General features: G+C 37.6%; 1 protein-coding gene across 2 annotated transcripts; it reads left to right on the forward strand.

The window, feature by feature from the left end:
* The first annotated feature begins 986 nt into the window (after positions 1–986).
* LOC115924090 (delta-1-pyrroline-5-carboxylate synthase-like) lies at positions 987–20,936 on the forward strand. 2 transcript variants are annotated; one of them, XM_030985833.1, is made up of 15 exons: positions 987–1,100; positions 1,997–2,488; positions 3,234–3,368; positions 4,219–4,323; positions 5,044–5,208; positions 7,702–7,917; positions 9,135–9,344; positions 11,213–11,309; positions 12,158–12,378; positions 13,044–13,181; positions 14,482–14,677; positions 15,284–15,405; positions 17,383–17,569; positions 18,474–18,569; positions 20,673–20,936. In XM_030985833.1, the coding sequence occupies exons 2-15, from the start codon at positions 2,084–2,086 to the stop codon at positions 20,870–20,872; spliced, it is 2,493 nt and encodes an 830-aa protein (XP_030841693.1). In that variant the 5' UTR covers positions 987–1,100; positions 1,997–2,083; the 3' UTR covers positions 20,873–20,936. The 2 variants fall into 2 exon arrangements, with proteins under 2 accessions (XP_030841693.1, XP_030841694.1); XM_030985834.1 differs by having other exon boundaries at positions 5,044–5,196.
* Positions 20,937–22,255: the final 1,319 nt, after the last annotated feature.

A 22,255-nucleotide genomic window follows, 5' to 3' on the forward strand; every position in this document is an offset into this window, starting at 1 on the left:
AATAAGTAATTCTTTTATTTATTTTTTTATCTGTCTGTAAATATTACTATTTTAAGTTATTAATTGTATTCATGTCTGTAAGGGACCCCATTGTAAATAAGCTCTCGAGCTTTCGTGGGTTATCCTGTTCTTCTTCTTCAGTAGCAGTACAGGCCACCGTCAGGTGTATTTTCGTACTGTTGAGGTGCAATGCAGATGTGTGTACAATGTCTGATAATGGCTAGGTACAGTTGACTGAGTGCGAGTAAAAACAGCTACCATTTTAGCTGTTCAACTTCAAGCTGACTTAATTATTTCTGATCTGTTATTATTGTATATTGTTGTACGTTGGAAGCTTGTCGAATAAAAATCAATCAATCAATCAAAGTGGTACGTTTTACCAGTGCTGGTATCTCTTTGGTTCAACTTTCCCCAAGAGTTTGACAAGCAGAGAGAGAGAGAGAGAGAGAGAGTAAGAGAGAGAGAATTAAAGAGATTAGGAGAAAGAGAGAGCTAGAGAGAAGTTATTGTGCATTTTTAAAGGGTTTTCCAATTTTTTAAAAATATAATTATAGCAATCGTCCACAGTCCACACCAATGTATGCTCAGCTATACAGCTCTCAGCTCTGTTTTGCACGAGCAGCACTTTTTCCCACGATATCAATGTCAAAGGCATTTAGCATGCCACGCAAGCCTGATATTTCATCATCACCATCCTCATCCTCATGTCTATACGTCGAATCGCCCCAATATCATCACAGCCAAAACATTATCGACCCAAAATTAGTTTACCCAAAAATGTTATGGGGATGGAACTGATTAGTTTTCAGTTACTTTAGTAGTTTTTTTAATCATAATCATAACAAACAATGTGTATGTCTCATGACTCATTTTTCAGAACTATGGTATTCTAACAGTCTGGAAATATTATTTTGCGAAAATACATACGAATGGCGATTCAGTTGAGGGGCGAATTCGTACTGGTGAACGTCGACATATGCTGCGTACGTGTGTACGAGTCTACAGTAATACGTGAACGTGAACTAGAAGTGCTCTTTGGATGTCTAAAGACGGGGTCATAAAGCTCAAGTTTTTGACATAAGTTGTTGTCGGAAAGTTGTGTAAGTTAGAATAAATGCTTATATCTCTTTACCCTCTTTGCCTCTTTTACTTGACATTATTAATGAACAACCAAAATTGGTATGATCTGTTCAAGTCGATTCAAGAAAACGAGCTCTCGTTTCTAGCTATGCGGCCAGCCGAAGCTCCAGGCGGGCGTAAGGGACAGCTATCGCTGGGTCCACCATCCACCTGCTCCGAATTATTTTAAATAGACTAGAGTCTAGTGCAGTTTGCAGCGGTTGGTCCAAGTCTTAGTCTTAGAGACGGCCTTTGCCTGGGGAGGCTGATGAAAATAATTAGATCTACTATGTACTGTAATAAATGTAATAAACATTAATTTTCTTTGTTATTGACGATGGGAATGGGATAGGGTCTAGTCTAGATTCTTGTACTACTAGATTCTGTAGATCTAGATTCGTTTGGAGTTGAGCTATTACTCGGACCCGGGGACAACTCTGCTCACTGCTAAAACGGTCAGTTTTTGCAGGTATAGGATTTAGGGTAAAATGACAAAAAATGACCATTTTGCAGCAGGCCGAATTGTCCCAGGGTCCGAGTTAGCCCGGCCCCATTTGTTTCATTCAGGGGATGTATACAAACATATTTAATGATGGAAAATATAATTTTTTTTAGTGCAGGGCAAATCATGGGATTGGGAGGGACCTAGCAAGAGACATCACAGAGTTGCCAATTTGTGTTTGATTGATTGCACCTTCAAAAATTCATAACTTTCTCATCTATAATCATTCTTTTGCTCAAACTTTCTCTGACCTGTTATCTCATTTTTCTGCTTTTATTAAAACCAACTTAATATTGGGGTGGACCTTTAAGTGTACTCTACACAAAGACAGAGATGTAAAACTAAAAGTAACCAGGGTATTGATTTTATATGTAGGCTTCATCTGTGCACAAGAAGAAGCATCCTCCTTTGGCAACTGTGCCTTTGATACACAGTACTCGAGTGAATTCAAACTTCAAAGCGATGTGGAATCCTACAATGGCCAGTTTTGCAAGTCTATCCCGTGCTGTGAGTGCAAGCACAACAGCAACACACCTAAAGACTCTGCTCAATCCTGAAATCAGCTTCTTACAACAGTCTCGACTACTGTTCAGTTACCTGTCACATCGGAATAGCCAAGCACCGACAACAACCAGGACTGGCAACAATGATGGACACCTTCAAAGGTTGTCCACTCATAACCTTATTGCAAATAGTATGTCTTCCCTGAGGTCCGTATCAACGACTGCAGGGTGTAAGAAGTCGGCGACGTCGAGAGCGGAGCTGAAGAGCAGCAAAAGGATAGTCCTGAAGCTAGGTAGTGCTGTGATCACAAGAGACGATGAGTGTGGGTTGGCCCTAGGTAGGCTGGCTTCCATCGTAGAACAGGTGAGTCAATGGCAGTGATTATACCAGGGGGATTTGAGTGGGACCTTCCTGATTAAAGAGAATCTTTCATTCCCTTCCTGAATGTTATCGATACATAATATCTAGGAACTAAAAGAGGTGATTTGTTTAGTCATGTGCAAACAGAGTGGCAACACCAGTTGAATTCCCTGGTTCACTGTTTGTAATTATTTGATACGATTTCAGGAACTAAGGCAGATGATTTTTCGGGTTCAGTATGTACATGAAATAGGCATCTAGTATAACAATAATAACATGTCTTTCATCATTTATATTTAGTAGCAACTATTTAAAAAAATAGTTTACGAGTTTTATTATAGAATGATGATAGTGAAGGTTTCTTGTATAGCGCAGATCACTTACATACTGTAAGTAACGTCTAAAGATGTGCCTGAAGAAAAAATGTTAAGAGCGATCGATCAGTAACCATAAAGAACAGAGTAACGACTTTCAAACTTCTAACAAGAGAGTTATTATTCGCCTTAATTCAGCATTTGTTCATTGTCTAAACATAAGATTTGGTAACCTACTTACTTGAAAGAAATGCCTTTCTACCTCCTCTCAGCATGCCATATGATGCACTTCATCCTCTGTGTAGGGGTGAACAGTAGAGGTAGACAGTCTTCCAAGGAATGACCATTATGACTGAAGCTTTCCATGTAGGTCTATAAGTTAACATTTACATACTGGAGATTTGATCCTATTGTTCCACAATGTGCATTTACAGGTTTCAGAGCTCCAATCTTCAGGCAGACAGGTCGTACTGGTCACCAGTGGAGCTGTGGCATTCGGGAAGCAGAGGCTACGCCATGAAGTCATGCTGTCAAAGAGCATCAAACAAACTCTTGCCCCAAATTCTTCTGTGAGTTGCCCTTTTAATGTTTCATGATCGTGACTTATTCTACTTGCATGTGATACAGTCTTCCTGTGTACTTCAAAAAAGTTATTACCAGCATCTTGCATGATACATTTTTCTTCTTGTCCATCTGTAGAAATTAAGACACACAGTCATGCTTTTCAAAGAAAAACAACCATTCATAGTTTAACTTCTTGGTTTAAAAAAAAAGGATTTCATCCCACATCATACAAGGGGTTAATATGTGAATGTGTAAGATGTAGTCAATGATGATCAGTAAAGTGTGGATTATTGCAAACAGCATTTTGTTTGTCAATGCCTTTCTATAATTTTTTTTAAATTTGTCGCTCTTAAATATATTTTAAAACTTGTTATCATAAATGTTCAAGTACATTTATATTACTGTAATTTGAAAACACGACTATTTAAGATAACATACATGTAATGTAGAGGTGTCGTGGTCGAGTGGATATGTCACCGGACTGTGGATCACAAGGTCCGCGGTTCAAGTCCCGCCGCGGCACTAATGTCCTTTGGCAAGACATTGATCTACATTTGCCACTCTCCACCCAGGTGTTAAAATTGGTACCCGGTAGGATGCGAAAGCTAATGTGGTTTGATTAGCAAGTGGCGCTTGTAAAATGGCGACTGGCTGGAATGCTCCCCAGGGAGTGGAGAATGTGCATACCTTGTGTGCGGGTAAGCCTGGATCCGATGACCGGGGTAATAATATGTTCCGCGCCTAGAAACGTAGTATTAGGCGCATTATAAATGTGAGCTATTATTATTATTATTATAATGTAATATGAATGCAATTGAAACTGAAATTACACTTGTTTTTCCTCTATGAATGCAGAGCATTATTCAGATGGACTCAAGAGCCTGTGCTGCTGCTGGCCAGAGTGGTTTGATGTCTCTATACGAAGCTATGTTCTCACAGTATGGGCTCACTACTGCTCAGGTAATGATATCAGCTGCTCAGAGCTAGAAGGGCATTAAACTCTATGTAAAATGTAATATTAACGTACCTTTTATTACATAATCTGCATACTTTAAGTACATTAAGTACACAACACAATGCAGAAGACATGAGAACAATATAACTTTTACCCCCCACTTTTTTTAAGTGTACAGATATTTAATTATAATCATCATGCCCAACCCCTTTACAAAACCCTTGACCTACCCTTCTAGTGAGATGATGGCAATGTTGTTGTTTTAGTTTTTATAGGCGTGTATCATTCATTCATGAATATTTATGCTGAAGCAAATATTTATGCAAAAAACGGGATGCTGTAGCCTGATTTAAGGACCTGACACCTCCCTGTTTCAGCCTTTTTTAGGCTTCATATTGTATAGCGCATATGGGCCTCCGATCTAGTGGTAAGTTTATTTTCAAGCACACTGGCTGAAATCACCTCGGCCCTGTTGCATAAAATCTTTTATCAATAAAAAGTTACAAAAACTGTTATAAGCTACAGAAATCAAGGCATTTAATTGGCTGAGAGCAACTTTGTAATATTGAACTTTAGAATTTGTTATTGATAACTGACAAGTTTTATGAAACAGGCCCCTGGCCCTGGTATCCCTGAAAATAGAATGTGGCCAGTGTTGAATTGAGGTGAGCCACATGACAAACTGATGACTTTAAACAATTTATGACATCCCTCTCCCCCCACAGGTACTGGTGACCAAGCCAGACTTCTACCACGACTACACCCGCAGCAACCTCCGGGGCACCATGCAGGAGCTGCTGCGGATGAACATCATCCCCATCATCAACTCCAACGATGCGGTGGTCCCACCCCCAGAGGAGGACAAGGACTTGGCCGGGGTAAGAACAGGGGTAAGGACTAATAGTGGTCCACTGATGAGGTCGTCGGACTCGTTGGGGCACTTTTTATACTTTTTTCTCATACACACATAGACACTATCACCCACTTATTGGCTCATAACATGGCAGGACTACACACTCTAACGTAGTAACATGGACAGTTCTCCTTTGATACTGTGCAACTTTTATATTTGCATTATTCCGTTTATAATACTATCCTCTTCTTCCTTTGCCCATCACATTTAAACATCCTTAGTTAGATTCCATTGGTTAAACTCAAGCTTGTATACATGTACATGTACAGTATGTAACCCCATTCAAATTCTAATACTATATTTCAAAAGAAAGTTGAGTTCCAGCCAAGGTGAAACATTTCTCTTATTCTTTTCTTTCCAATGAGAAAGAATATCATAGTAGCAATGTCACATGACAAGAAATACTTTTGCATGCCCTCATATTCTGAATATAAATATAAATAGTATAAAACTTTGGACCAAATTTTGATGCCACATGTATGCATAGTCCCTCATATCCATATATGTGCGCAGTGATTTTTTCACTGCTTGTGATTTTCAGCATGATTGAGTCACTTTGTTCTCAAGAACCTCGCCATACACAACTATTCTTCTTTATTACATGATCAACCTTTGTCAATAACTTTTAGACCATTTCTTTCACATTCCTCTTTAGTCATTAACTCTTAAGCTGCCACCCATACAATGCACCCAGTGCCACAGTGCTAATCCCTATTGTGCCAGCCACAAATCCCCCTGTGTGCCAAGTTAATTTTAGTGTTGGTTCAAGTTCGTGTTTTAAAAAATCTTTACTATGTTCGATCCACCATAACTTCTCATTCGTATGTTGTATAAATAAACATTGTACATGAAAGTTGTAGGAAATTTCACCCTCTTTCCATTGATACCAATATCATGTCATCAATTTGTAATTTTGCTGAGGTAAATAAGCATCTCTCGCACCAGATACGGGTCAATGAAGCATACCCGTTTCTTGCGATGGGGAGGCATAATGATGATATATGATATCAAAAACAAATCGCTAAATTACTCAAGAAAATCCAATCTGACTGTTGTAGACGAAGACGTGTAATCAAAAGCCGTTAATCTGATGCACACGATGGTACTTTCAATAGCGCTGCAAAAGCACTCAGCACGGTGCAATTGGCATAAACAATAACTGACATTACATATGCGTGCTAGCGTGCACAAAGCAGACAAGCAGTAGCTCGCTAGCATAAACGTAGCAATCAATCGATAGCGTGGTCGCGGGCACACGGCACTATAACAATAGTGCGCTGGCAGTCTCATGGCAGGATATGAGTTAATCATTTTTCACCTAACATTACAATTTCTCTCTGCTTACAAGTCTTCTATATATTTTAATACACAGTCAGTATAACACAGAACATCATTGGGTTCAAGATTGAGAAATTTCAAGGCTTATAAATTTAACTCCTCATATCGACGCATGCTGCTTCACTATGTTATTTCACAAAATATTAAGAAATAATTGATAACAGATCGTAGATATTCCATATTCCACCCCCTCCCTTTCTTGATTTAAATTTCTTTGTCTTTAAATCTATTTATTTTTCAACATGGGACAGTTCTATCCCCTGTGTATTTATTCACGCTAAAAGCATTCTGCCAACTTTATTATTATTATTTGCTATTCAATATTACTTACCATGTACAAGATGGTACAAGTAACCTTGAAATGCACATAGTGCTGTATTATCAATAAATCAAGCCAAATTGACCACAGAACATGGTTTCAAGACTGTAGGAAAAGCAGATATGGTACACAGGCTGCTGACATCTAAAGCGCAATCAATCTACACTTGTGATGAGTTAATGCATTTTTGGTTCCAGTGTGATAAACTTTCTTGACTTATTTCATGGACCAGTAACCATGACTGACACACTGTAGGTCATTCCTTTAAAAGGTACAGGGAGAGCCTAGTTCCCCATTTTGCCATAGATATTATATATCAATTAAGGATATAGTGTGAAATATCTTTTGGATAAGTTTTATGGAGTTATTAATCATAACACATTATATTAAGGTCTTTTGTTTCGATGTCAATGGCAGCCTAGTAGCTTGTTGTGCCTTTGATAAAGTACAAACTAGAAGCAACCGATGTGTAATAAACTTTCAAGCTATATTTCATGGAATACTTATCACTATTCCTTTGTTATATAAAAGTCATTAGTATCAAATACAACAGCAGGCTAGTAAGTAGCCCATCTTGCCTTCCATCTGATAAAAAGCAGTGATTAAAAAATTCTAATATACTTTCTAGTTATATTTCATGGAATACTAATCATTCATATAATTCATTTTGTTATTTAAAGGTCATTAGTATCAAGGACAATGACAGCCTGGCAGCCCATCTTGCCTTCCATCTGGTATTAACTATTGACTAATGATAAAATGTAATTTATATTTCACGGATTACTAATCATTTATGTATTTTGTTATGTAAAGGTCATTAGTATCAAGGACAATGACAGCCTTGCAGCCCGTCTTGCCATCGAGATCAATGCTGATCTACTCGTCCTGCTTTCCGATGTCGACGGCATCTTCTCCGCTCCTCCTGGCCAAGAGGGGGCGTCCTTCCTAGATACGGTCTACCCTGGAGACACAGCTTTCATCGAGTTTAAAGGGACTTCTCGTGTTGGGCTTGGCGGTATGGAATCAAAGGTTAGTTGGCTTGTAGGCATATACAGTCAAACCCGTCTATTAATGCCACCCAAGGGAAACACAAAAAGTGGCCACTATAGACAGGTGACCTCTCAAGACAACCTCTTCAAGACACGTTTCCTCCTTAATGGGGGCAATAAAACTGACCACTATAGACAGGTGGCCTTTGTATAGAGGTGGCCACTAAGGCAGGTTTGACTGTAATATGTTACCATGTTAAACTAGGTCAGGTATCTGCCAATACCTCGACCAAACCAACTCCACACCAAGTCCAAACCAACTGACTCTTGCCAATCTGTGGCTATGTAATTCTTTGTTTGGTCTGTTGTTGGTTGGTGTCGGTCTCGTTGGCGTGACAGGGGATATATACATATAGACAATGCTGCCAGACAAGCATGTTTTACATGTATCAGTAAATCATAACTTCAACATTTCTCATTCAAGTATGACTAGCTTGTATAGATTCTGCAGAGATTTGCCCTCTGCATACGTATTGTAATGCAATGTCTTTCTTCTTTAATACTGAATAAACAGAATAGGAGGGGCATTCTCAAATTGATTTGAGGGTTGGGCTTGAAATCCATAGATCCTAGGTTTCAGAATCAACATTTGGAGAAGGCAGATCTATGGACAGCTTGGATTTAGACATAGTCTGTCGGGAAATACACTTTCTTTCTTATGGCATGCCTTTTACTTCATTTATCACAATAAATTGAATAAATCATTTTACTCAGAACATGATACATTCCAAATATTCATGCATGATTAAGCCACAGAAGGTGACTACCGTATACAAAATATTCTATCATACTGTATAAAATGATCTTTTAATTTTAGCAGAATAATGTGAAATGTTGTAACAAATCAAATTTAGAACATGCCATTTGTTATTGTCTGCGCAAAGCAAAGCTTGTTAATCAAAAGAGATATCCGCGCAAGTATCAATGGTAAGTCTTAGTTCTGTGCATTTTGAATTTGTTGTGACAATTTACATAATTTTCTATTACATTAAAGATAACATCGTTTTCAGAATAGGACCTCTGTATATAACGACAGTGGAAGACAATATATTTAGTTTAGTGAGCAGATGTTTTTTTTTGCACAGGTACTTGTAATTATATGACAGACTTCACTGAGTAGCGCTTTTCTTATGGATAGATCGTCTTTTTAAACAGGTGGGTGCTAAAGTATGTTTCACTGTATTTACCACTTGATAGGTCAAAGCAGCCAACTGGGCGCTGGAGCGCGGCTGCTCCGTCGTGATCGGCAACGGCATGAACAGGGACGACATCGTCCTGAACATCCTCAACGGGCGGAAGGTGGGCACCTTCTTCACGGAGACCAAACCCACAGGCGTGTCCCCGGAGATGCAGGCTATAAAAGCCAGAGACGGTGGCAGGCTACTCCAGGCACTCACTTCCGAACAGGTACTACTTATGTCTCAATATCATATACCCGGCCTGTTATATTCTCCTTAATAAATTTTTTACTGCACAGGGAATAATTTTCCTCAAATTTTTTGATTAGCAATTTCAGCCGATGGATAAATATTTCAAATGAAACTCTGTACATTTCTATGGAAGAAAATTGCTACACAAAAGATATTTTGTATAGCAGTCATGCAAAAATGCATAGCAAATTGCGATGCGATACCAGGAAAATTATTCCCTGCTGCATAGGAACATTATATCTTCATTGAAAAGTATTCAATATAATATCATGATCAAGTTGTGAAGATGAAGGAAAGGTAAATAATCTGACAAGATGCAGGCTATCAAATCCAGAGACGGTGGCTGGCAACTCCAGGCACTCACTTCCGAACAGGTACCACAAAGATGTAATAATTTAGTGTTATGGTTTTATTTACGCAAGGTAGCCTTATCAATATCAACATTATTCTTCCAGACGGTCCTGCAATATATATCTCAGCATTACCAGGTAACCATGTGATACATTTGGGTGAAGAGGGACAAATGAAATATACAAACCAAGCAAGGATCAAATCCAGGACCTTTCTGTAGAATAAATCAAGGGCCTTCACCAATATACTCCTTTGTGGTCACCTCATGATGAAAGCCACATTTTGAGTGTTTATTTATTAACTATTCCCATCATGAGAAAATAAGTGCTGTCTTTCGTGGTCTTTTCATTTTGTAATACCCCTACCGTGCAAATGGAAAATGTTTTCATACTAAGAGGGTCTATATTTTAGTCCAGAAGCAGAAACAGTTGCCTTTATATATCAACGAAACAAAGTCACTCTTTGGAGTCCAGTATAAAAATGATGCAGGAATGGTGTTGCCCATGAGGGTTAACCCTACGTTAACTGGGGGGGGGGGGGGGTCAATTTGCCCCCCCCCCCCCCCCCTGTAGAAATTTCGGGACTACTCCGAAACCGTGGCAGATATAATATTTTCCTTTCATGACTTTTTTCTTTTGAGTCTTACGCATCTTTTAAACAATTTTTTCGAAAATCAGACTTATAGTTACAAAGTCACATGACCTTTTGTCTTCGCCTGTCAGCCCGAAAATCGCTCATTTTTGTGATTTGTGTACAAAACATATGGAAATGTCATTTTTCCTAAAAAGAGATAAAACATTGGTTATTTAGTCTTTTTTAAAGTTTAGGTGTTTGTTTTGGGGTCAAAATAGTTGAATTGTAGTTATAAATGAAATAAAACAACAAAAACAATAAAATACATAAGTTAAAAAACAAATGAAATACATAAGAAATTATCAAAACAAGAGATAACATAAGGAATAACGTGGCTCTTCCAATTCTTTGTGTTGTATTATTATTCCAAATGGTCTAACAAATATTTGAATTTAAAAAAAATGCTTAACTATGAATAATGTATGATTTATGGGCAAAAATGTGAATTTTATGACCTTATTTGCATAAATTACCATAAATATGCAAATGAGTGAATTTTTCAAAAAATTGAAATTACCATAGTATTCTATACACTTCACTTGACATGTATGCAAATTTTTGCGGCAATGGGCAGTGAAACAGCCGAGATCTTGGGGGGGGGGGTCAAATTGACCCCCCCCCCCCCAGAAAAACCTGGTCTGAAATAGCCCAGTTAAAATAGGGTTAAAGACAGGTTTCACTGAAAGCATCAAAAGCTGTTGCATAAGTCGGATAGATTCTCTACTTTCGCAACACTTTACAGGGTACATGTGATAAGTATAGTGATGCTTATCAAAACCATTACAAGGTACAATTGACGGTACTACAATGTTACTAATAAAAGATAAATCTAGAATCTTTATTTTGTTTTCCTTGCTTCAGAGAGCTGAGGTAATAATACGTCTAGCTGACCTCTTGATTGAAAGGTCATCAACCATCATGGCGGCTAACAGGAGGGACATTGATGAGGCTAGGCTAAGTGAGTAACCGTGGAAAAAATATTTAATTTTTAGAATAGAGTTTAGGAAATGTGATCTTATAACCAGTGGTTTCATGGTAAGTTTTAATCCTAACTTCACTTGGGTGGTAATTTTTTTTAAATATTAACCGCCTACCCGTCAATTGTATAATGTTTATGGCTGCATCATGATAGCCACAGATATCCAACATGCATTTTTGTGACTTTCCTCGTAGTTTAATAGTTGGAAATTAATCAGGCATGTTGCTAGATCATCTGACTTTTTAAAACTGTTACTGGAGCTGATATTGAACTGAAAATCGACTTTTTACATAATTTTTGGTACAAGAATGATGGGAAATATGGAGCATACCATTTGGTATTTACCATTTGGTATTTCCCATTTTTTCCTTGTACTTTGTCAGAAGAGAATCTTAAAGTGTACCAATTACCAAAATATTAGCTTCAAATATTACTTCTAGAAAGAGATATTGCAATTCGTATACATTCTAAGTGAATATTAAAACTTATTGTGGAGTAGACTACTTAATCTATGCGTACGCACATGCATAGAAAAAGGCTCACACGGAATCCACGTCCGACCTGGGTTTCGTGCAAGCCCTGTACGCTGGCTTTAATGTTATCCTTTATTTTCTCCGCACTCCTTAACCGTTTACCTAAAGAATTTTGAGGCTGATTTGATACATTCTAGCTACCAGTACATACAATTAATTTGTTTAGGTGATTGATACACTTTAAGACTTTGATGTCATTCTAATGTTTTAGTGTTACAAGAAATTTAAATTCTTCACTACTCTCTTCCTTTTACATACATCATTGATCCACTGATTTTCTCTGATTTGCCACAGGTAATATGACTGGACCTAACCTGTCCAGACTAGCGCTGACCGATGCCAAGCTGAAGAGCCTGTCCGACGGTCTGAGGCAGATTGCGGCCACCTCTCACAAGAATGTTGGCCGAGAGATCAAGAGGACATTGCTGTCCGATGGCATGTTGCTGCGACAGGTCACCGTGCCGATCGGAGTGCTCATGGTTATCTTCGAGTCCAGGCCAGACTGTCTGCCGCAGGTAGGCCAACATTTCGCAATCTGTTGCATAAATTCTATGAACATCACTGGAGAGTGGAAAGAAGAGGGGGCACCCGTCCTACTCGGTGAATGAAATTACCAAGGCCAGGGGAGGATGTAGAGCGTAGTCGTACCCTCTTCTTTTCACTTCTTTTCAGTTCCCTTCCCCCTCTCCCTTTTTCCTTTTTCTCCCTCTATATCTTTTCTTCTCTCTCTCTCTCTTTTCTTCTTTTTTGGAATTTGATTATCCCCTGCTGCTAAGCTAATGATGAAAAAACTATGAACAAGCTAACTTGTGGAACAAGGAGATATCTCAGGCTAGAGTTTATGGAAGAGGTGTGTTATATAAAAATGAAAATTTAGCCAACGGGAAAAGGTTTCCAAGGTGATTTTACTCTTTATTGCTGGACCAGGCAAAGAACAATACAAGTAAAAATAGATTCTACATTCTCTTTCCATATTTATGCTTCTTGAAAATGGAATTTTTTAATTTTTTATTTTTGTAGCTTGTAGGATATGCAGCAGCTTTTACGATCTGTTCTTCAACATTTTGTTTCGGGTGAAATGTGCGTTCATATTTAGTTTTTGTAAGTTTTAATTGGAAAGTTCTCTTATATCAGCTTGAAACCCATAACTCAAAAGATGGATCTCACTTTTATATTGCAGGTAGCAGCACTGGCCATCAGCAGTGCCAATGGTCTACTCCTGAAGGGAGGCAAGGAAGCAAGTTATAGTAATGAGGTGCTACACTCTCTAGTAGAAGAAGCCCTGGAGATGCATGATGCCAAAGATGCTGTAGCACTGGTAAGAGCATATTTTGCAATTTCTTTGGTGCCCTGACATTGATCAGGCGCGATGGCTCAGTGGTAGAGTAGCAGTCTCATAACCAGGTTCGAAACCAAGTCAATGCGCTTGTGCCCTTTGCTAAGGCATAAATCCTCATTACCAAGTCCATCGGAGAGGACCTAAAGCCGTCAGTCTCCTGGTTGTTTTCTTTAATACAGTCAAACCTGTCTACAGCGAGCACCCAAGGGAAGCACAAAATTAGATCTTTGTAGACAGGTGGTCTTCGTAGACAGGTGGTCACTAAAGCAGGTTTGACTGTACAAGCATGTACATGCTTTCTTAGCAGTCGGGTAAAACAATCATTGATCATCAAACATTTGTTGAGACAATAGACCAGTTCACGGTTAGCACATTACTGCAATGACCCCGAATATCCACAGATCTTCAAAACATGAAGAGGTCCCACTTTGTAAATTTTTGAAATAATCACTCCTACAGCGATGGATGTGCTACATAAATAGCCCTTTTTTCCCCCTTTTTCAAAGAATACTTCCACCTGTGTATCATGGAGTGCATAAATGAATAATGATTACATAACTTTCATGAGCACGTATCCAGTATTTCGTCTCCGTGTATTTCACAATTTGTTCTGCAATGACCTTTTTCTGCTCATGCTCAGATTGCGACCGTGAACTGGCTTATTGCTTTGGGCTTTATTTTGTCTAGGATGTAGCGTTAGGGTTGGAGTGGTATTGAATTTTAGGTTGGGGTTAGATTTTAGGCGAGGTGTTGTGTATGGTCCAGGATTGAAGTCAGGAATGTGTTAAGTGTTTTATAGTGAAGCATATTTATTGCTAAGCAGTTTTTGCGGAGGATGTGTCATGCAACCCGTATCTAGTAGAACTTGGACTTGTACGTTTATTGCCTTACGATGCTTGATAATGTTGATGAATGTATAATCGTATGACCCATTTGAAGCATGAGCTTTTTACTTGATACTAGTTTCCATCACCATTGAGAATTGAAATTTCATATAACTTTTTGAGCTTTCTTGAATATGTTCATTAAAGTTTGAGCATCTCATCAATCTGTGATATTGAACATGTAGTGGATTTTAATATTTAATATGTTAATGTGGCAACCATATTCAACACCTTTAGTACAACTCATCAAAATTAAATGTAATAGAACTCACACCAATTCAATTAAAGGCCTTTCAATTATAACTTTCATATTTGTTGAATGTGTGACTGTGACTAACTAATCAGGCTCCCAATCTTTATGAACATATATAAACTTGACGTCCAACCCTTCACAGATCAGTACCAGAGAGCAGGTCGGTGACTTGCTGAAGATGTCCGACGACATTGACCTGGTCATTCCACGAGGTTCCAAGGAGATGGTTCAGCTCATTCAGCAGCAGAGTGAGGGTATCCCAGTCCTCGGACACAGCGAGGGAATCTGTCATGTCTACATCGACGAGGAGGCGGATCTCGACATGGCCCTGAAGATTAGTAAGAACTTGCATCATTAAAACTTGCATTTGAAAGAGAGAGATAAAGAGGGGAAGAGAAAGAGAGATGGAGAGAGGGAGGGAGTGAGGAAGGGAGGGAGGGAGGTATGGAGGGAGGGAGGGAGGGAGGGAGGGAGAGAGAGATAGAGAAAGAGAGAATACTTAGATGTGAAATGACAGCCTGCATGAGCAGAGAATCATTTGCACTATCAGTGGGCATAGATTCCAATTCAAGGGTGATGTTATGCAGGACATTTCAAATTAAAAGGTAAAAATAAGAACAAAACACTAATACAATTTGGAATGCTGACTTGTACTCTGTTGAACAATTTATCTTGTGTCATATTCTTTGTATACAAGTCCAATATTTATTTAGCAGTACTACAAACTTTATAGAAATCAGTCATGAGCATTTTACATGTGCCAGAAAGAGACATGAGATTTTCTTGAATCACACAGAGTAGAATCAAGTGCAACTTGCATGATAATGTCACAAGTTTCAATTGTTTTGAACTGATGTCATGCCCATCTTCTGTTTGCGTATGAAGTAGGTGTACACTTTGTTTACAATTTATGTATAATGATATTTTTGTTCCGTTTATGACAGTCCGCGATTCTAAGTGCGATTACCCAGCCGCCTGCAACGCAATGGAGACGCTACTCATCCACAAGAAGTTCAGACATACTCAAGTCTTTGAAGATATCCTCGATATGCTGAGAGCAGAAAATGTATGTAGAAAGTTATTTTGGCCATATTTGCTAATGTGGATCTGTAATTCTATGTATGTCAGAATCTCTTAAAAGCACACATACCGGGGTATATTTTTCTGGAATTGTTTTACAGGAATTATTTTACACTGTTTTTAAAACAATTTGTTAATGATTTGTCACATTCATTTAAAAGTAGCTTTTAGATATTGTTACAGATATTAAAGGTACTATGTCCCTTTTGCAGCCAACCTCAAATTCTGTAGAACTTTGCAGGAATTATGAATATGTCATGTATGTCCTATCTGTGAAATTTAAACGTTAGCAGTGTCCTCAAATTCAAATTATGCAAGGAAACCCGTTTACTTGCTAGACTTCACTGTCAGACACTATTGAGTGACTGACTGGCTTTTTATGCCTCCGCTACAAAGTAGCCGGAGGCATTATGTTTTCTGGTTGTCCGTCCGTCCGTACGTCCCGTTCTCGTGATCGCGTTATCTCAAGAACCAATTGATGGATTCTCTCTAAACTTGGATCATGTATGTATCTTGCAGAGCCAATGAACTGATTAGATTTTGGGGTCACGAGGTCGAAGGTCAAAGGTCACAGGGCTCATTATGTATTCAAAAATAGCTTGTGATCGCAATATCTCAAGAACCGATCAATGGATTCCTGCCAAACTTGGGTCATATATGTATCTAACAGAGCCAATGAACTGATTAGATTTTGGGGTCACAAGGTCGGAGGTCAAAGGTCACAGGGCTCATGTATACAAAAATAGCTTGTGATCGCGTTATCTCAAGAACCGATCGATGGATTCGTGCCAAACTTGGGTCATGTATGTATCTAACAGAGCCAATGGACTGATTAGATTTTGGGGTCACGAGGTCGAAGGTCACAGGGCTCATTATGTCTACAATAATAGCTCGTGATCGCGTTATCTCAAGAACCGGTCAATGGATTCCTGCCAAACTTGGGTCATGTATGTATCTAACAGAGCCAATGAACTGATTATATTTTGGGGTCACGAGGTCAAAGGTCACAAGGCTCATTATGTATGCACAAATAGCTTGTGATCGCATTATAATGAGAACCAATAGACAGATTACTATCAAACTCAAGACATGTATATATGTATCTTGCAGAGCCAATTAACTGATTAGATTTTAGGGTCATCAGGTCAAAGGTCATGGGGCTCATTATGTATGACTATAAATAGCTTGTGAATGCATTATTATTAAAACCGACAGATGGATTACAATCAAACTTGAATTTTAAAAATTGCTTCCGTTTTGGTTTGTAAAGTTGCTCTATGGCGGAGGCATCATTTTTGACTGCGCGCAGTCAAAATTCCATCTAGTTTTCTTCTTTTGTAATAACATACATGAAAAGAGTTGTAAAGGGTACATGAGCATTTGTCTACATCAATAACCCACTTCTTGTGATGGCCAAGATTAAACTGATTGAAATCAAGACTATTACTTTTGGGCTCTATAGCCCTAAAGTCGATTTGACAACTAATAGTCGTTATTTTCCCACTTGAAGACATTTTCAAGCCCCAGCTTTTTTAGGGAAGTTCTAAATCAGTATTATCTTTCAAATGCAGTTGGAATTTAACTTTTTCATTTTTTGGCCTGCAAATGGGACATAGTACCTTTAACAAAATGTATGATGAATTGAGACTGGCATTACTATATTTTGAGAAGAATGAGTAATAAGCCTACACAAAGGTTTTTTTTAATAATTGCATTTAGAACTAGCTTCCTCACCAACATGTATGTTTTCACGTCATTGTTATCTACATCAATTAAAAATACATATTGATCACTTATTCATGCTCGTGGGTGCCATATAACAGTAAGTTTGTGTGAGTTAATTACAATTTTTCTCTCATTCGTTAATTGAACACTGGATGGTACTGAAAAGGCCACAGTTTTTAAAACAAATTCAAAAGTAAATTTACTCATCCAAGCTTTCCTCATTTTATTTTCATATCAGGTCAAATTCAACCCAGGCCCTCGCCTGGCCCGATCCCTCAAGTTTGGACCTCGGGAGGCAGACTCGATGAGCATCGAGTACGGTGGCTTGGAGTGCGCAGTAGAAATAGTTGACGACGTCACAGGTGCAATCAACCATGTCCATAAACATGGCAGCTCCCATACTGATGTGATTGTTACAAATAATGGTCAGTAGTTCTCTGTATTCTTTCCTTATTAACTCTTACAGCTAGTGCACATTTGCCACGTTTTATGCCTCTGTTGCAAAGAAGCCAGAGGCATTATTTTCGGGTTGTCCCTCCGTACGTCCCATTCTCATGATCGCGTTATCTCAAGAACTGATTAATAGATTCCTGTCAAACTTGGGTTATGTATGTATCTTGCAGAACTAATGAGCTGATTAGATTTGGGGTCACAAGGTCAAAGGTCACAGGGCTGATTATGTATGCAAAAAATAGCTTGTGATCGCATTATCTCAAGAATCGATGATGGATTCCTGCTTAACTTAGGTCATGTATGTATCTTGCAGAGCAAAATGGTGTTCATGAACTTGTTGGAGATTTCTAATGATACCAAATGTACTTTATTTCATCAATTTTTGGGGGCGCAAAAACTAGTACTCTTTTAAATTATGTTTCTTATTTGTTCAAATCTTTTAAAGTCAGACCTCGAAAATGTCTTGCAAAAATCTGTAATTGTAAAGAAAATGTATATACTACCATATAACCTTTCATAGATAAGTGGAATACCACACCTAAATATTGATCTTTATATCCTGGCTTTTGATTGGTTGAGAGCTTGTCACATGACTAGAAATATTTCAACTATTTTAAGGTTGCTTTGAAGAAGTACTATTTGGGAGTACTATTTGGGAGTTGACATTTTCTTTTTCTTTTCTTTTTTTCGTAATTGTTTTTCTTCATCAAATCTTAATTTAATAAAAATGTTTTTGTAATATTTCTTTCACTGTTTGTCAAACATACTTTAAACTGTCACAGCACAATTCAGTGAAGAAGATTTTAGTGACGATAAAAGTTACAGTGAAACATATTTATCTTTTCTCATTTTCTTTTTTTGTCTTTGACATTTTAGAAGAGACAGCGGATGAATTCATGAAGAACGTGGACAGTGCCTGTGTCTTCCACAATGCCAGCACTCGTTTCTCTGATGGATACCGATTTGGATTGGGTATGTTTCTAACTTTGGACATTTTAAGTATTTTGCTCTGCTAATGATTGCTTTGCTCTCAATCTTCATAAATTCAACTCTATACCAAACATTTTACCCTACTTAATCTTCGTTCTGAACCAAACTTGACACCGATTGCATCCCTCTGCCTTACACTATATCATTGATAAAATAAAACCAGGCAGTTGTTGCTGCAGCATATGTCTGAACACCGTATTATGTTGGGAACAAAAATAAAACAGGAGAAAATAAAATATACATGAGCTGTATTAGCTTTTCATATAATTAGATGGTTTCTTATTCTATCCAAATTCTTTTTGTTACGATTTTTCTTCTCCAGTACTGAATTATAAGATGTACCGGCAGCTACTTCATCAGAAATTGATACCCTGCAAACAAAGAGTCAATGGTTATAATTCAGTATGAATGAAGTGAATTTTGAGCAGATGTTTGTCCATTGATAATACCTGGTGGACCCAAGAGGCTATCTGCAGTATGTTTCTCCTTGTTTGATATATATATATATACAAAATTTGTTATACATGATACACTTCATATCATATTTAATCCCATCAAATAAAATCCTTCAAAACGAATTTCATTGACAGAGAGAGTGCATCTTGATGTATTCCCATATTCAAATATATGATTATTCATGATTATGTAAGGATAACTAATTGTGAACCTTGTTGAAGGTCATATCCAGTGTCCTTCAATGAATATTGAAATGTACTCAAAAGAACAAAGCACAGGATGTAATATACTACCAATGAATGTGAGGGTACGAAATCAACACAAAATCAACAAACAGATCTTCATATGACATGCCACCTGTCAATCAAAGGATGAAATATACTCTCAAGCAGGATGAAATGTACAGCTAATGAATTTTCAATTCAGGTGAAATGTACACTGATTGGGTAAACAGAGAGGAATCTAGGTCACAGTTTGGCCCAGGATGTGATTGTGGTTAGTTTTAAAATGTTGAAAATCAAGATCCTAATGATTATTCTATGGAGTTGATTTACTGATTTGTCATTTATGGAAGTGCTTGTCTTTTTATGGTGTTAAGAATGAGCTGTATTCTATGAGGGGTAAAAGGGCTATTAATGTCTAACATAATAATGATAATGATGTTGGTGATAGAATAATAATAATACCAATAGTGGTAATAATGATGATAATAATGATGGTAATGATAATAATACTTTTACTAATAATTACAACAATGATTTAATATGTTGATGATAATAATGATGATGATGAGTATAATGATAATGATGATGATTATGAAGATAATGATAATAATGATGACAATAACAATAATTGTGGTTCACAATATGCACAAGTTGCTGGAAAAGCTAAGACATGGTCAGGATAATATGGTATAGAGTATGTGCCTGGGATGCTAGAAAATAAAACAGATGTTCAGGATTATTTACAAAGAGAGACGGTTCAGAATGCTTGAAAACACATGTTAAAATTGATATGGAATGGAGTAGACCGAATTATTCAACATGTTGAAAGTGTGGAGATTAGATTACAACGAAAACTGAATATATATGTACATGGATAGCATTATGTAAACAGTGTTGAACAACTGTGTTTTGATAGCAGACTTGTACTTCTATGCAGTTGTGTCATGTTGAAGTTTGAAAGCTGATTGATAAATGGATTATAATATACAGTATATAAGAACTGGCTTACTAAATCCTGTAATAATCAACAAATTCAGTAATTTGTAAAAATACCTTACTCTTTTAATATTAATACAGTCATTATTAGATTTCTTGTTGTTGTTACATCACAGAGTTGTCAATTTGTGTGTGATCAATTTCAAGTATAAAAACTCATACCTTATTTTCTAGAAAATTTCAACCTTACACTGATCTGAATCATCCATTTTTATGCTTTTATTGAAATCAACGTCATATCATTCTGGAATTCCCCTTCAGGTAGAAATATACCAGTCCTGTTCAGCAGTGCCTATTTGTCTAATGACTATTTTTAACCAGCAATGCGATGTGATAGTATTAATTCAATATTTCTTTACAATCTGGCTAATGACTTAATGTACCCGTTTCTGTCATGAATTTCCTTCAGGAGCTGAAGTCGGTATCAGCACCACCAGGATCCACGCCAGGGGACCGGTCGGGGTGGAGGGTCTCCTCACCACCAAGTGGATCCTTGAAGGGTCCGGAGACACCGTGCAGGAGTACGCAGCAGGAGGGAGTAAGATGTTCGTACACCAGGAGCTGGAGGTAGAGAATGGGGAGGATGTCCTGGAGTCTTCAGCAGCATAGAGGTACAGTGAAACCTGTCTATAAAGACCGAGGGAGACGAGAGAAGTGGTCTTTATAGGCTTGTGGTCTGTATGTACAGGTTCCTTTAGTACATGTTTCAATAAGGAACCATTTTCAAGGGAAACAAAAAATGTGGTCTTTGTAGACAGGTGGTCTTTCTATACAGGTGGTCACTAAAGCAGGTTTGACTGTATCTGGAAAGTCCCTCTGTTTCCCTGGAACTTAGATACTGTTCTAAACCGTTTTTTCCACTTCATAAATTCAGATAATATATTAGGTGTAAAGTAAAAAAGTGATGGAGAAAAAGACTAAGCAAAGAAAGATCTTGCATACCACTACAACCTGTGTGCACTATGTGTAGACATGCCTAGCGATTGTTAACATTACAATATATGTCTCATTTGACCTTTGACACCTGTACACAAGGAGCTGGAGGTGGAGAACGGGGAGGATGTTCTGGAGTATTCAACAGCATAGAGGTGTCTGGAAAGTCCTTCTATTTCCCTGGAACTTTCCATTTCATAAATTTAGATAATATTTTAGAAGAAATGTAGAATACTGATGGAAAAAAAAGACTAAGCAAAGAAAGATCTTGCGTACCACTTCACCCTGTTTGCACTACGTATCTGGAAAGTCCCTCTGTTTCCCTGGAACTTAGATGCTGTTCTAAATAGTTTTTTCCACTTCATAAATTCAGATAATATATTAGGTGAAGAGTAGAAAAGTGATGGAAAAAATGCTAAGCAAAGAAAGATCTTGCGTACCACTATAACCTGTGTGCACTACGTGAATACATGCCTAGCGATTATAAACATTACAGGATATGTCTCATTTGACCTTTGACAGCTATCCGTGAACTGGCTTATTATTATTCTTGATGATGTAGTAAGATTTTGGAGAGAGATTTTTGTATTTTATTACTTCATAATTATTATCCCTGCCAGTACAAACATCAGAAAGTGTACTGACCATCATTACTAATACCGGTAGTTAATACATGTAAGTCTTTTTTCGACAAGTAAACGGTATGTTTTGTTTGAACATGAACTTGTGTCACTGTTTACTATGTGATAATGTTTGTGTTAATGGTGTTGATGATGATGGTGATGATGAAGATAATGATGATAATGATTAGTGTGTTTATGATGATAAAAAAAAGATGATGATAATGACCTGAATTTTTTCCAGGGTCATGCTTGTGATTATAGGATAACCGACATTCTGCATATCACTGTTGAAATTATAAGGATTTTTATGATAATAGTGATAATGCATGTGTCAATCTTTTTATTCACCTTCATCATTGTATACAGCTCTTGTGTGTTATAATGCTCTTTATTGAATGGGCGAAATATTGAAAAAGTCTTCTTATGTGCTATAAAA

Source organism: Strongylocentrotus purpuratus, unplaced genomic scaffold (assembly GCF_000002235.5).
Source record: "Strongylocentrotus purpuratus isolate Spur 01 unplaced genomic scaffold, Spur_5.0 spur5_scaffold_15, whole genome shotgun sequence".
Lineage (NCBI taxonomy): Eukaryota > Metazoa > Echinodermata > Echinoidea > Camarodonta > Strongylocentrotidae > Strongylocentrotus > Strongylocentrotus purpuratus.